Genomic DNA, 13,817 nt, shown 5'->3' with positions numbered 1-13,817 from the left:
AAATGACAATGACATTACTGAGCAGTGGCAGAAATAGTCTTCACTCTATTGGGGCTAAGTAAAATCTACATCTAAAAAACCCCAGCAGGACAGTAAGAAAATATTTCCTGCAGATTTCCTCTGATTTCTTGCAGACTGCAGGATCTTTTCATTGGACACGTAATGATCTTTACTATTTGTTGTTCCTCAACCTGCTGCAAGTTAAATTCAGCTCTAGAAGCAATAGACCTGCTGGAAAAGCCAGCACAATAGAAAAATATTAACTGTTGAAGAAATAAACAAGCAGGACTCTGTTGAGCGTCTTTCCATTTTGTACTTGGAATTACTTATTGGATAGCCAAAATAATGCAAATACATGACTACGTGTCAGGTGGCTGAATATTATAAATTATTATTAAGTAGTTATAATTAGTAGTTTTTTCATTATCATTGGTCTTTAAGTTTTTATTCAACTACTGGTTTTACTAGTGAGTTCTTGAGCACCAGGATCATTACAATCACATGGCTTTGCATTCTAGTAGGATCTAAATTACTGATATTTCAAAATACTTAGTAAATCACTTCTTTAAATGCTTTCTGTGTTAAATATTTGAACATGCAGATTTTTTTCTAATGCACAATCAATTATGTATGTTAGAAATGTGCAGAGGAAAAGTATCTTAGAATTTGTAAATTTGTTGATAAAAGGGAGCTGGTAGCATCTCTTAGTGCATTTCTCAGGGAATATTTCATTAATTTTAGGCATTGAATGTCAAAGATAAATTTGTCAGCAAGGGGAAATTTACATATTCCAGTCAAGAAATAAATCTCTGGGAATATTATATAACTTTATTCAGAACCTGTGCTAACATGTCAGTGAATCAATGAAAGATCTGCTTTTTCTTACTTGATTTGCTGTATAAAATACTGCATTTTTGATGGATGTCTGTATGTTGTATAATGGATTTTGGTTTTTTAATAGACACTAACGAAGAAACGTGTTTTTCATAGTCTGTACTGATACTGTTTAGTCTTCTCGTGCCCCTAGCTTAAAAATAGAATGGGTAGGAACATTACCAATTCCATTACTTATCTACTAATTTTACCAAGAAGACAGACACAACTGGTTAAAGAAATACTTGATGTCTGGAAAATATTTCAGCATTTTCAATAATTTAATTAAGGTACTAGAATACCTCAGAAGTGGTACAAACAAAACAGTTCCTGGAAAGTCTTACTTCAGAATCATGCTGCAAGCTGGATCCAAACTTCATTTTAGAATACAAAGATTTTGGTAACTGCTGAAGTGTGATGAACATACCCATAAGTCTTTATTGGGGTGGATTGCCAATAAAGCTAGCGCCTTCAGCATGGATTAAAATGTGGAAAAGGTGTTGGTAGTTTCCAGGGAAGTCTTAAATCAATTTGTGTAGAGGCTGATTGATTGTCTGCAAAAGCACAGTGTTGCTGGAGGTTAAAGCCTGTTTAAAGCAGCCATTTTACACATTCTATCCATTAAAACAGTGCCTGGTTTAATCAAATTCAAAATTGTTCCATTCTCTAAGTCTTCCAGGTTTTCACACATGGACTTGATTAGACATTTTACTTGTATTGAGAAGGCATGGCACGAACTAAAGGCAGACACCGGGGATGGAGTTTAAGTCGTGTTCTTCTGAAAACCCCATGTGTGATTGTGAGCATGCCCCTTTGCTGGTCTGCAGGTTGGGAAAACAAAACTCTACTTAGATTGCTGAGAGCATGAATGCATTTTAAAGATTGACATGCCGTAATTATGGTGTCAGTATATACATACAGGATCACAGAATGGTTAGGGTTGGAAGTGACCCCTGGAGATCATCTAGTCCAACCCACATTAGGCATGTTCATTAAGTCAAACAACCAGTATTGTTTTCAAGGAGTAAAGTTGAATTTAAAAGTTCGTTTTTCTTTTGACATTCTGACGCAGTCAAGTGCTCACCAAGCATCTGCATTTGAATCCTACCACCTGGGCCCATATGCTTATAAGCTTCCCTTGGTGTCAATAGTGTCTTACATTAGATTTTTGCTTGATCTCTATGGTATCCTTCTTGCTTAAAAATCCCTTGCTGTCACTGCGAATTTGGCCATGCTGTGTATTTCATCCCTTGTATCTTAGACAAGCAGTGATAGTCCAGAATTCAGTAGTATTTGCACGGTGTTGCTTGAATTTATCATTCCTCTTTTCAAAGATATGCAGGCATTGAGGCAGCATGGACCTATTTATTTTTTTCCAAACTAATATTTTCCTGATTTAGACAGGACAAAAGAAGTATGCACTTCCAAACAAAATAGTAGTGCCTAGCTTTGTTCCTCCCCCTTCATTTTCTTCCCATTCCCTGAGAGAGCCAGTCTGTGGTCCTTTCCTTCCCCTGCTGCTGCGCGAAGCTGATTGCAGAAGATGAGATCTCCACTCACTCTGTAGCCATCCCTCTGCATATTTTCTGATTGACTGGCTGTGCCAGATAGGCAGCAAGAGACTGTCATTTAATGGTCTCAGTTCACTTTTATTGCTTCATCTCTGGTCCAGCCTCATCAAGTAAACAACATCCCCCACTAAGCGCTGTTCAGTCCTTAAGCCTGTCTTGCCACAGGCAGCAGCCAGGAATTTTATTCAAGGACTTGCACATAAATAAGGGATCAGCAAAGGGCAGCGACCACCTAATGGTAGCCTTGTAAAACCATGTCTTCAAGTTACAATCCAGTATGTAGTTCAGAGAACAGCCTGGAAGGCAGATAAATCCCACATTCAAAATGCAGTTGCAGTTTTGCTCATTTGTAGAAAAAGGAAGTTATACAACAGAATTAGTATATTCTTTTTGTGGGATCATCCCATTCTTTAATTTGAAATTGCCACTCTAACTTCATCTTTTTGTATCTTTGTGTATAGAGAATTAGGAAATCAAGCAGTCCTTGCAAATGGTCATGACAACCTTATAGAGATGGATGTGTTTTCTCCAACATATCACGATAGCAGTTATGGGTATGTGACTCTAAGTGTTTGCATGATGCTAACTGTTGACACAGGAGACAAAAATGTGCTTTAAAAAAATTTGGTTCCAATAGTCAAAAACATCTGGGACAGGCTTCTTCATCTTTATATATGATTTTTAAAATGTTTTATTAACACTTTAAATAATTCGTCATGCTGATTCATGGTAAATACAAAAAGGAAAACTTTGCCAAATCTTGTTTGCTTTCACTTAATAAAGTGCAACTGAGATTGTGTTAATTCTCTGTGGCCTGATTCTGCAAGCTGTTGCAACCTATTTGCATTGTTAGACATTTGCCAGATCTGATCCTGAGTTTGTAATGTATTTACTAGTTAGTAAATGTTTGGTTTAGAAATATTATGATATATTAATATAACATAAGAAATGACCAGTCGAAGTTAAGAAGAATTACATATATAATCTGTAATTTCTGTCAGCTACTTTGAAATTAGAACTGCTGATAAGTATAGAACTGGAAGTAGGGAATTCCATATAAATGAATATTTCAATTCATTTAAATAAAATTTATATTACAGAACTGTTCCATATCTGCTTAACATTGTCATTAGTATCAGTCTTATGTTTGAATTATTTTTGTGCATTCTTACATCAAATCATTATTTTTGGTTTCTGATACACAAGACGAAAAAAAAAAGGTACAAAGTACCATTTCTAACAAGTTCCAGCCTGTTAATCAGCACAGTACGCTAAATTTTAGTAAAGAATTATTAATCATAGATTCACCCTTTTTTTGTTAATACTGTAGTAAAAATCAGAGCTTTATGTCCAAATTCTGTTTTGCTAATTGTAACTCTTAACATTATAAAAGAGAGAAAGTGCTATTTGATTAAATGAGATTTGCATCTGCCCATTAATAACTAATTAACCTGTAAAATACATTGACACTGTACATTGATCTGTTTCATATTCCAAGAGCTCTTAAAGATTCACTTACCCACAAATTAAAATCAACAGCAGGAAGAGAATGGTATGCCAAATTCAATTAGTTAATCATTATCAGCAAACTCAAAGATATTGCAGATATTTACCAGAAGACCCTAATATATTTTCTTTAAAGTAAAAATGTAAACATATTGTATTAAAAAACAACAAAACCAAATATTATTGTTCCCTGTAGACCAATTACCATACAATACTGTTTCAGGTGCATAATTGCTGAAGTAGAGTTAATGGAACCGTGCCTGGTTTATGCTTTATATGTTTGTAATGGAACTGCCCAATGCAAGTATTTTAGCAAATGGACTATGTTATACAAAATTCCTGTTAAGTTGATACTAATTCAGGTAAACATACAATGAAATTTATCTTGTTTGTAATCTGTTCATTTTTAAAATTAGGCTAGCAGGGATCATCTCCTGGTGTGAAGGTTGTCCAGAGATAATAACACATCAGTTCCAAAGCATAATAGATTTGAGACTATTACATGCTGTCAGCATGAAGATTCAGTTTATCAGCCTCACTAACATACTGTGTCACAGCTAGAATCATTATATATTTGTTTTTTTGTTTTCAAGTCATGCATGTGTTACATTATGATATACTATTTCTTAGTTGGTATGGCTTACAGAGAGAATATTTATCTAATGAATTTGACAATTTTACTGTTAATAATGGTAATAGAAATAGACATTTGGATAGAAATTCTAATGATTCATAGTCCTAGACCTAAAGAATAGTTGTTTATAGCTTCAAGAGATTTGTGCACAGTGCATTAATTATCATAAGACAGCTGAAAATCTCAAAGCATTTTAATGGTATGTGTTGTTGGCTTCACTTCATACCACTATTCTTTACTCTAATATGTAAACATATGTTAGTGTACATGTTGGCAAATCAGATTAGTTTGAAGTAAAGAGTTGTCTTCTCCTACCTAACCTGATAGTCCCATCTCCAAGTTATCTAGATGTCAAAATCTGGAGGGGAAAGAAAAAAAAGAGTAAGATTCACTACCAGTGAATTACTGTATTTATATTTCTTACAGATAGAGCTTCCTACCGTTTTCTATATCTATAGAATCTCCTCATTTTCTGAAAATTTTGCAATTTTTTGCAGGGTTGGGGTTTGAAAACTTCCTGTTGTATTTAAGTAAGATTTCTTTGCAAGGAGTTTTGCTGGGGATTTTTGTCATCTGCTTGGGAAAATGTTCAGGAGAGTTGAGCTTAAAACAGGTCTGTTTGTTATAAGGGCATCGTGAATTAAATTTAAGAGTGGGAGAAGCCAGGACTGCAGGCTGGAGAGAAAACAACTGGAAATGACTGGGCACAAAAGGGGTAAGAGTGAGTGTGCAAACGAGTAGTTGGAGTAGTTCAGAAGGAGAAACTGAATGTGGTTGATTAGGCAAGGTAGGACTATAGATAAAATTCTGGAGGACAAGAGACTGGATATCTTGGATGAAAACCAAAATTATTCCTTGTCCTTTAATGCTTGTGATTACTTGTGAAATCCTTTGAATAGCATGTACCTCAGCACCTATAGGACTGACTCAAGGTGATGAGAAACCTTGGTTGCTGGCATATGCTCTACTAGTGACAGACGACAGAAATAATCAAACCAAAGGTTTTGCATCTGTGATTGCCTGTGCTGATAAGAAGCCTTTTCATGCAATCGCTGATGTTTCTTCAAATTTGCTTTAAAAAAATGCAAGTTGAACAAAAAAACCCCCACTTTAGTAAAAAGTCATCAACACCATAAAGTTAAGTGCAAAGTTAAAAGTAAACCTCTTTCTGCAGTTGCATGGCTGCACTTGAGACTTCCATCCTAGTAAGTGCAGCTTAGTTGAACCAGAAAGGAATTTTAAGAGATTCTGGAGATTGTCTCTGTCACATTCAAACAGGTGAGAAAACAATACTAAACATCATGGCAAAGCAAAGACCTGCATGACTGTTTAGTGCCAGGATCCAACATCTCTGATAATGTTGGTTACACAAAGAGAATTCCAGCTCCAAAAAGCCATATGTGAAAATGAGTGCCATTAAAGATAAAGCATGACCCTCTCTTTGGCACAGGGTGTAATCCTCTGCCTTGTTGAACCCCTGGATGGTGGTCTCTCAAATCTGCAAGTCTTGGCACGTTGCATATGAGAGAGTACCCAAGTGTAATATTCAACAAGTTTTCACCAAGAAACAGTAAGGACTGGAAAACAGGAAGGCAGTTGCATCGCATGTACATGCACAATTGCCAAGTTGGTGGTAGCAGCTGTAATTCAGAGGTTATGACAGCGCTGTCACTGCAGTGACGTGAATCTGGCTGTTTGAGTGACTGCTGGTAGCGTAGTAGTGGCAGCACAGAGTTCATAATTGGTTATCAAGGACTCTGAATTGAAAGAGAACAGCAGCTGTGGACGTCAATAAGTGAGCTAAGGTTCACAGATCCACGGAAACTTCAACCTGCTTGCAGCTTGGGCAGAATCAGATCCTATCAGTCGCTGGCAGAACATCACTTCTTTAACTTCCCTCTGGTGTTATTTTCTTTTAAAATGTCCAGTAATTCGGTCAGGTCTTTCAGCCACAGGAGAAATTTCAACCTTTGTTTCAACTTCTGAATTAATCTTTGGGTAAATAACACAGCTCTGAGTCTCTCTTAAACCACATTTCCTTTTTGAAATTGTCTCCATGAGCCTTTTAAGATATTTGGAGCAATTGTTCTCTTTCAGATTTATGAAGACACCAAGGGTAGTAAAAGAGATGGGAGAAGTGCTTCTGCCCTACCTTTCTTCTTTCATTTTGTCCCTGGAACTGGCCAAGATTAGAATACCTCATTTCAGAGACAACTTTCTGTCTTTGTCTGTCTTGGTAGGGATATGATTCCAGAAGAGCAGAGAACAAGATCAGGAATTGTAATACAAATTCTTAGTACTTCCATGAGCATTTCCAGTTCTCACTGCAAAATTCAGGTGCTTTCCTCTACTCTCTCTTTGGAGAGAGGAGAACTGGAACATGATGAACGCTGTCAGTAGCAGGAAGTGCACTAAGGGACTGTCAGGTTCACTCCAACTGCTGCCTCCTTCAAAAGTAAATATCACCAACACGCCAGGTCACTTACTGTAACCTAGATGGAGGTCTGTGCAAGTACTAGTCCTCTGGGAGACCCAGAAGAAGTTTGTAAGGAGAACAGAGCCACTTCATATTTTTTCAGCAATACCTAAGTCTGGTTTCACTCTCCTCTGCAAAGTAGGTAATGGCACAGTCCTACAGTGAAGAGTCTGAGTAACTAAAATTATGGCAGGTTTCTTTGCTTGCCCACCCAGCACCATGAGTCACTGTTCGCATTGGACTCTCCTCCTCACTTCTGTGAAGTGTGGCTTAGCGTTGTTTGCCTTGCTCATCTTCACAGAATGTGCAGCATAGCAGAGGGAAGCATGGGAGAGCCAGCTGATTATACTGGTTCTTTTGATCCTAAGTGTGCATTTACATATCACAGAAGTGAACTCCTCCTTCTCCAGGGGGGACAGATAGCAACCCAAATCTGAATTTGGAGGAGCAAATAATAGGATAATTTCACGCTGTCTTCTGCATGCTGTAGCACTCGTATTCTTTCTCATACCAGCAAGAATGTAGGTGCATTGCAGAGGGAGAGATTTACTCTTGCACACCCAAAGAGAGGAAGTTTGGGGCTTTTGTCAGTATCCAGTCTTTCAAGTCAACATGTCCTGGTGGCTTTTACAGCAGCTTGGGATACTCTCATGTCTGAGTTGTTTGAATCTTCAGCTGCAGGTTGCCATGCCTGACTTCTCCAGTTCTCCAGCAGCAGCCAGCAGTGGAGCGCTAACCTCCCAGGGGCCACAAGTGAAAGAACACACAACCAGTAAGGAAGGCACTTGCAGCTCCAGTAGTATTTTTTTTTCCTTCTTCACTTTCAGTCTTCAGTCTGTAAAGAAAGCGGGTTCTCAGTGTAAACCCACCCAATTTCAGGCAAGTGTTACCATATGTAAAGTGTTTTTCTGAAACATTTAAATAAGCTGTTAGAAGAGGCTTATCTCCACTTCCCACAGATGTTTCCTCTGGTTTTGCATATGGATAATAGCTCTCTTTCTTTCTTTCTTTCTCCCAAACTTTGATCATCACGTGATCCGATGTGATCTTGGAGCTTTTTCCAGGATTATGGTAGTCTTAATATTGGCTCTGAGGAAGCGGAAATTCACTTTTGTCTTTTGATTGCGATTCTGCACAGAAAATAAACTGAGACAAATTCACAGCATAATGTAGTTTCTGTGCTTGGTTGGATTTATGCTAAATGCAGCCATATGGTTCTGTGGAAGTCAGTCATAAGCCTGTGCTAAGGGCAAACACCACCAGCTACAAGGTTTCATCTCAGAAGAATGTTAACAGAAGATGAAGACAGGCATAAAGTGCTCACGGAGAAACAAAAATCCAATTCCTTCTGGACCCTACTGGGAAAGCTGATCTCATGCATCAGTGAACCTCAGAGTTCATGTGAGACCTAGCCAGTAATTTCTGTTATCTTTTACATCTTCGGTATAACGTCAGTTGGCAGAGATTAATCTTCCTTTTCCATCTGCTTCCTCAGCTCAGTGCAGGGAATCAGATTTATTGATGTGATCTATCCATTAGTGAACCAGGCAGAGCTTTCTAATGTCAAGTGGCAGGTGAGGGTCATGGTCTCTCTCACAGAGCCCAGTTCAATCCAGCACGAATAGGGTCTGTCAGCAGAGAGAGCGTACCAGTCAGTAGATGCAGTGCAGTGATTGATTATGATCTCAGACCACCATTTTTTCCACAGTTAATGGTTTTCTTCTGACTCTGACAGTTAATGTGTCTGGCAGGTTTTTTGTAAACAAACAAAAAGCATGATAACCCGTTCCCAGGAGTGGAAAATTCAGCTGGTTTGCATTAAGAAAAGTCAGGAAGAGATAAATACAAAAATGTAAATTAGAGAAGTTGGAGCAAACTAAAATAGCTGCAGCTGGATATATTCATCTTCTCTTCAAGTTACTTTCTTAAGATTGATTTCTTTGTGTGGAAATCGCAAATAAAATGCTAGGTCTTCACAAAGAGATGGGAACACACTCTCTGCATCTGTCAGTAATGATGTATTTAAGGTAGAGAATGAGAGCTCCAAAACCTTGGAAGTCTGTCCTCTCTGACTTTCCTATGCCCCTTTGGATCATCAGAGAAATAAGAAGATAAAGCTGCAGGTAGCCTTATGTATTGCTTGCTTCCATTGACCTCATGGTGCTGCCAAACTGTTGAAAAAGGTGCCATTACGCTTCTAAAAAGCAGAGTTATTGATTGCTGCTGTCTCCAGATAGGTGCATTTTGAACCAGGACTGGTTTTGGACAAAATCTGATATTTTATTTTGAGTTCAAGTGAGCAATCATCATAGTTGTATTAATTAGAAAATAAATAGAACAATTACAGGTTTTTATTCCCAGAAATTCAATAATATTCTTACATTAAATGTCAATAACAAGTCAAGGAGAGAAGTCATGTCTCTTGAAGTATTGGTCGTGAGAGGTAAATGTGTCACCGAAACATAAGTTCACTAAAATTTGCATGTCTCAACCTGCATTCTCTCAAAGTGGATTGGGTAGAAGCTTTTTCCTCCTCTTGAGGCTTAGGAGATTGATGTCTTCTTAATTCTAGATGTCTGAGGTGTAGATACTACCACTTCATGCCTTGGACTGAATCCAAGCTAACGGACTGAGGATCTTAGCAGAATGGATAAGAACATTTACCTCAGTTTGCTTACAAATGTCTTAATTAGTATAATAATGTCCACAGATTCATCACTCCTTAGAGGCAAATAGGTAATTTTTAATGGAATTAAATAATGGCCTATTTGAGTTGGTTTTGGGGAAACGATTAACCTACATACCACAATGTAAAAATTGGTGTGCTCATTTTATAAAGTACTTAACCAGTGATTACAGAAGGCAGAATGGTATGGCCTTGGCTGGAAGAGTCAAGTAAAGTACAGAGATCTTTTGAGCCAACAGTGGTCCCCTGTACTGGTAGTTGCTAATTAATTTGTTCAGGCTTTTTCTCAAGTTGCAGGGAGAACACATGACGCAAATAGATTAGTGGACTTACTACTTACATGAAATAAATTTTCAGACACTCATGGATATACTTAAATATTTGGGGGTCTTTTGGTACCTATGGGTAAAAGAAACAAATGCAAAGAATGTTAGGGACAGTTTTTCTTTCCTCTTCCTCCTCTCCTCAAGTCACTTTCTATCTGTCATCTTCCAAATGTCAGTTCTGTTTTATTCTGCACTGAAACAACAGGTATCTGAAAACAGCATGTTTCAACTCTATGCTTGCTTTTGCCTGACCCGTGAAGAGTCTAAATTTTACTTTTTTGCTTTAGGCAATTACTTGTTAATGCTTTTGTATGTTTTATCCTATAAATAAAGTGAATCAAACAGTATTACTAAAATGTTGTCTATATGTACTATGGGGCAAATCGTGCATAGTCATAGTCATTATACAAGAACAAGGTAACAATAAGTTGAATTTAAATTGAAAGTGACAGAAGAAAATACATTTCAACATGATGCATGTTTAGCATACAGAACAAAACACCACAAGGCATCGGTGAGACTGTGAGTTTTGAACAGTTTAGGGAAAGAGTGAGCTGTTAGTGAAGAAGCAGTGTGGAAGGTGTTCATCCCCTCCCATTGCATGGGCCACTTTCAGACAGGGTATTGTTCCTGGTAATCTGCCCTACTGCAGTAATTCCATGTTTCTGCTTATTTGGTTACAGCTACACAGAAATTTTGCACGTGTTACTGTTCTCTATCAAATAAGATTATCCTTCTTCTCTGTGGTTTTTGGAATGAGCTAACTTGTGTATTGTACCTCATATGCTTGCGGGAATCCTACCTTTTACCCTGTTTTCAGACAGGGACCTCCTTCAGAAGTCCAGGTCAGAGATAATTTCTAACATCAGATGCCTTTTGTAGTGCAGTCTTCTGAGTGTTACAGCTGGTCTTCCTCAGTGGTCTTCTGGTGGTGGTCAGGAATGGTCTATCATTAACACCATCATGGAAGCGACCAAAGAGACTGCACATGGGATGGTACAGGAGACAGTTCTGCAGGAAAACCTGTACTGCAATGGTACTGTGACCATTGTTACTGATCACAGTGGGAATTCTGTATTCAGAAACATCACCAAACTAATAGATTTATTTTGCTCCAGATTCTTCAGGTGCTGGTAGTATACAACAATGTACAAGATTCAAAGATTTGGGAGGGAGGGATTTAGGTTTTTTAAGCACATATATTCTAAATACAGTTTTATTCTGGATCAAAGGTGTTATCATTCTTAAGGCGAGGAGTGTTTTGTTGTTGTAGATGCATAAAGCCTAGTGATATTGACCTTTATTTTGTGACAGCAGTCATCATCTAAATAACAATGTTGCACAAAATAAAAATAGCTACCTTTAAATTTCAATGGCGAGGTGATAAAATATGATGCATGTTCTGACATACTTAGAGAAGTTTAATATAATTTTCCTAGGTCTTATTCACAATTCCTTGTTTAGTATGAATTTTGTGAAAGAGTCTAGTGTGACTTTTAATACGTTGTGACATGTTTGCCATGGGATTCAGCACTCTGTTGGTGTGGTTATGCTGTATGAAATATTTTAATGCAGAATTAAAATGCTGCCAAGAAAGTTGTTGAAAACAATGAAGTAGGCTCTTTGACATGTCTTCCAAGCACATGCAAAGCATTCTATATATGATTCCCAAAACCAGACAAATCATTACTACAGATAATAGTGAATCTTTTGCAAGGCGAAGCAATCTCAACGTAAGCTAAAAAAGAGGAAGTCGTGTCTAATGTAAAAGTTCTATTCAGAATGTTAAAATTATGCCATAATTCTATACCAATTGAGACCAATCTATTTAGAAGTAATGTGGAATACTCCTTTTTGCTTGGTGGTGGTTTATTTGTATGATATCTATGCTTCTGGCAGTCTGGAGTTGAGGACCTTCCAGGGGTGTTTGTGTAATATTGCATTCATAGATGCATAGTATCTATTTTCTTCTAAACTGGGGTCAAAAGCTTTTGTCACAGATATTTTCATAAAGAAGGTTATTCTAAATCACATTTCTGTTGCTGGACACCTGGCTATCTTGTATCAGAAGCATTTGGGCTTATGGTCTGAGCCTTTACTGTCCTTGAGTGTTTTGGTAATCTATCTCCATTTCTCTAAAAGACACAGTTTTCAGTTAATCTGCCCAACTCAGGGAGTGTGGGGGGTGATTTACACTTCTTTCCCTCTCCTGCTTTCCCTTTTACTGAATTTATTAGAGGGTGCTTCAGTTTTATTTTCCACAGAGGAAGTGGCAGCACTTGGTGTGAGTCTTCCCCCCACCTGGATCGTCTGCATGTCAGCAGGTGCACACCAGCACTTGGTGCTCAGACAGCACGGAGTTAAATTAAAGATATTATTATTTTATTTTCATTCATATGCTTCTGTTTTCTGAGCTGATATCTTTGAGGTTTTTGGTGCTACCTTTCTGTCTTATGGGCAGAAGCTTAAGTTAAATGCCTGTCATTTGTGCAATAAGGGGGTGTCCCAGCTGTCTTTGCATCCAAGGATGCAAAGTTTATGACATAACATTGTATTTTGCCACTGGTCTCTAACTTAGATTTCTCAGGTAGTAAATTCTTCCCTGCTAAAATGTTAAGATTAACTTCACTTTTTAATAGAACCATAGATAGAATAAGCAGACGGAAATATATATTGAATAAATGTAAAAGTGGAAGATTATTTGCTTTAAGAAGTGAATTGAATTATTGAATAGAAAGAGAGTTAGCTTGTCTTGTAAAATATTAGTATGATTCACTGGATTTTTGTACTCTAAAGCTTAATAAAATATTTAAAGTGCTGCTTACATGAAGATCTAGAAAGTGCTTGTTAGACGATCAATTTTGAATGGAAGATACACAATTACAGATGCTATAAGCTCCCTCTGAGATGAAACATGGTGTAATTGCTGGTAAGTCAGTGCATGGTCAAGTAGTGCAAACAGTTTAGGCTTTAGAAATTAGCTGTTCGAGTTCCATGGTTTGAAAAGCCAAGTAAGATGGGTATGTAGATAATTAAAATCATTTGTGGATAGATTACATTTCAAGAGTGTAAGAATTTCGGCATTATCTGGAAGCAGCCTAGGTTTGTTGTCAGATACCATATCCTTCTGAGTGTCTCTTAGGAACACTGTTTGGCATGGCTCAGTGAGGCAGACAAGATATGCAAGTCTGATAGCATTACACTTTAATTACTTATCACCCGGAGTCAATGTAGCACGAAAAGTCTCAGACAACTTTGTTAGTAACTTCACTCATTAGGAACAGAGGGATCCAAACAAATTTTCTTAACCCAGAGGATGGTGCCAGGCTGGGTTTTCTGTCATTATATTTCTCTTTGCGTTCCCCAGCCAGCCAGTGTGACCACTCTGGCATTGTATCCATGGGATTTGAAGCAAAGGAGGAATAGCTGAAAGGGAGGAGTTGTGCTGCAGGCTGCCTGGGACTACATACTCTTGAATTCACATACAAAAGTTACAATTATCTTTTGTTGCCTTGGTGCCTGAGGTGGACTGTCAGAGCTGCGACAGCTCACACCACCGCAGATACGTCGCCATCTCCCGAGTTTGTGGGATTAACTCCTCAAAGCCTTTAAGAATATGGATTACAGTCTCAGCTCTTACTAAGATCAGAGGCTGACTCTTTTGTTCTGTTATTTTGTTAAAGCATTGAGTATATGGAGTTGCATTCAAGTGCTCGTATAATGCCAGTTTCCATTTTTAGTCTCT

General features: G+C 37.8%; 1 protein-coding gene across 31 annotated transcripts in view; it reads left to right on the top strand.

Moving 5' to 3' along the window:
- TENM3 (teneurin transmembrane protein 3) overlaps nucleotides 1-13,817 on the top strand; it is a 1,336,783-nt gene that overhangs the window by 1,205,712 nt on the left and 117,254 nt on the right. For 22 of the 31 annotated variants that reach the window (XM_071807653.1, XM_071807652.1, XM_071807659.1 and 19 more), the window contains one exon: nucleotides 2,906-2,998. The exons of the other annotated variants lie outside the window; for them this stretch is intronic. In XM_071807653.1, coding sequence (XP_071663754.1) covers nucleotides 2,906-2,998 — 93 coding nt within the window. The remainder of the gene's footprint in view (nucleotides 1-2,905; nucleotides 2,999-13,817) is intronic. 31 annotated transcript variants of the gene reach the window in all.

This window comes from Patagioenas fasciata, chromosome 4 (genome assembly GCF_037038585.1).
Source record: "Patagioenas fasciata isolate bPatFas1 chromosome 4, bPatFas1.hap1, whole genome shotgun sequence".
Taxonomy (NCBI): domain Eukaryota; kingdom Metazoa; phylum Chordata; class Aves; order Columbiformes; family Columbidae; genus Patagioenas; species Patagioenas fasciata.
The sequence above is the reverse complement of the archived record's forward strand: the minus strand, read 5'-3'. Positions and strand labels throughout refer to the sequence as shown.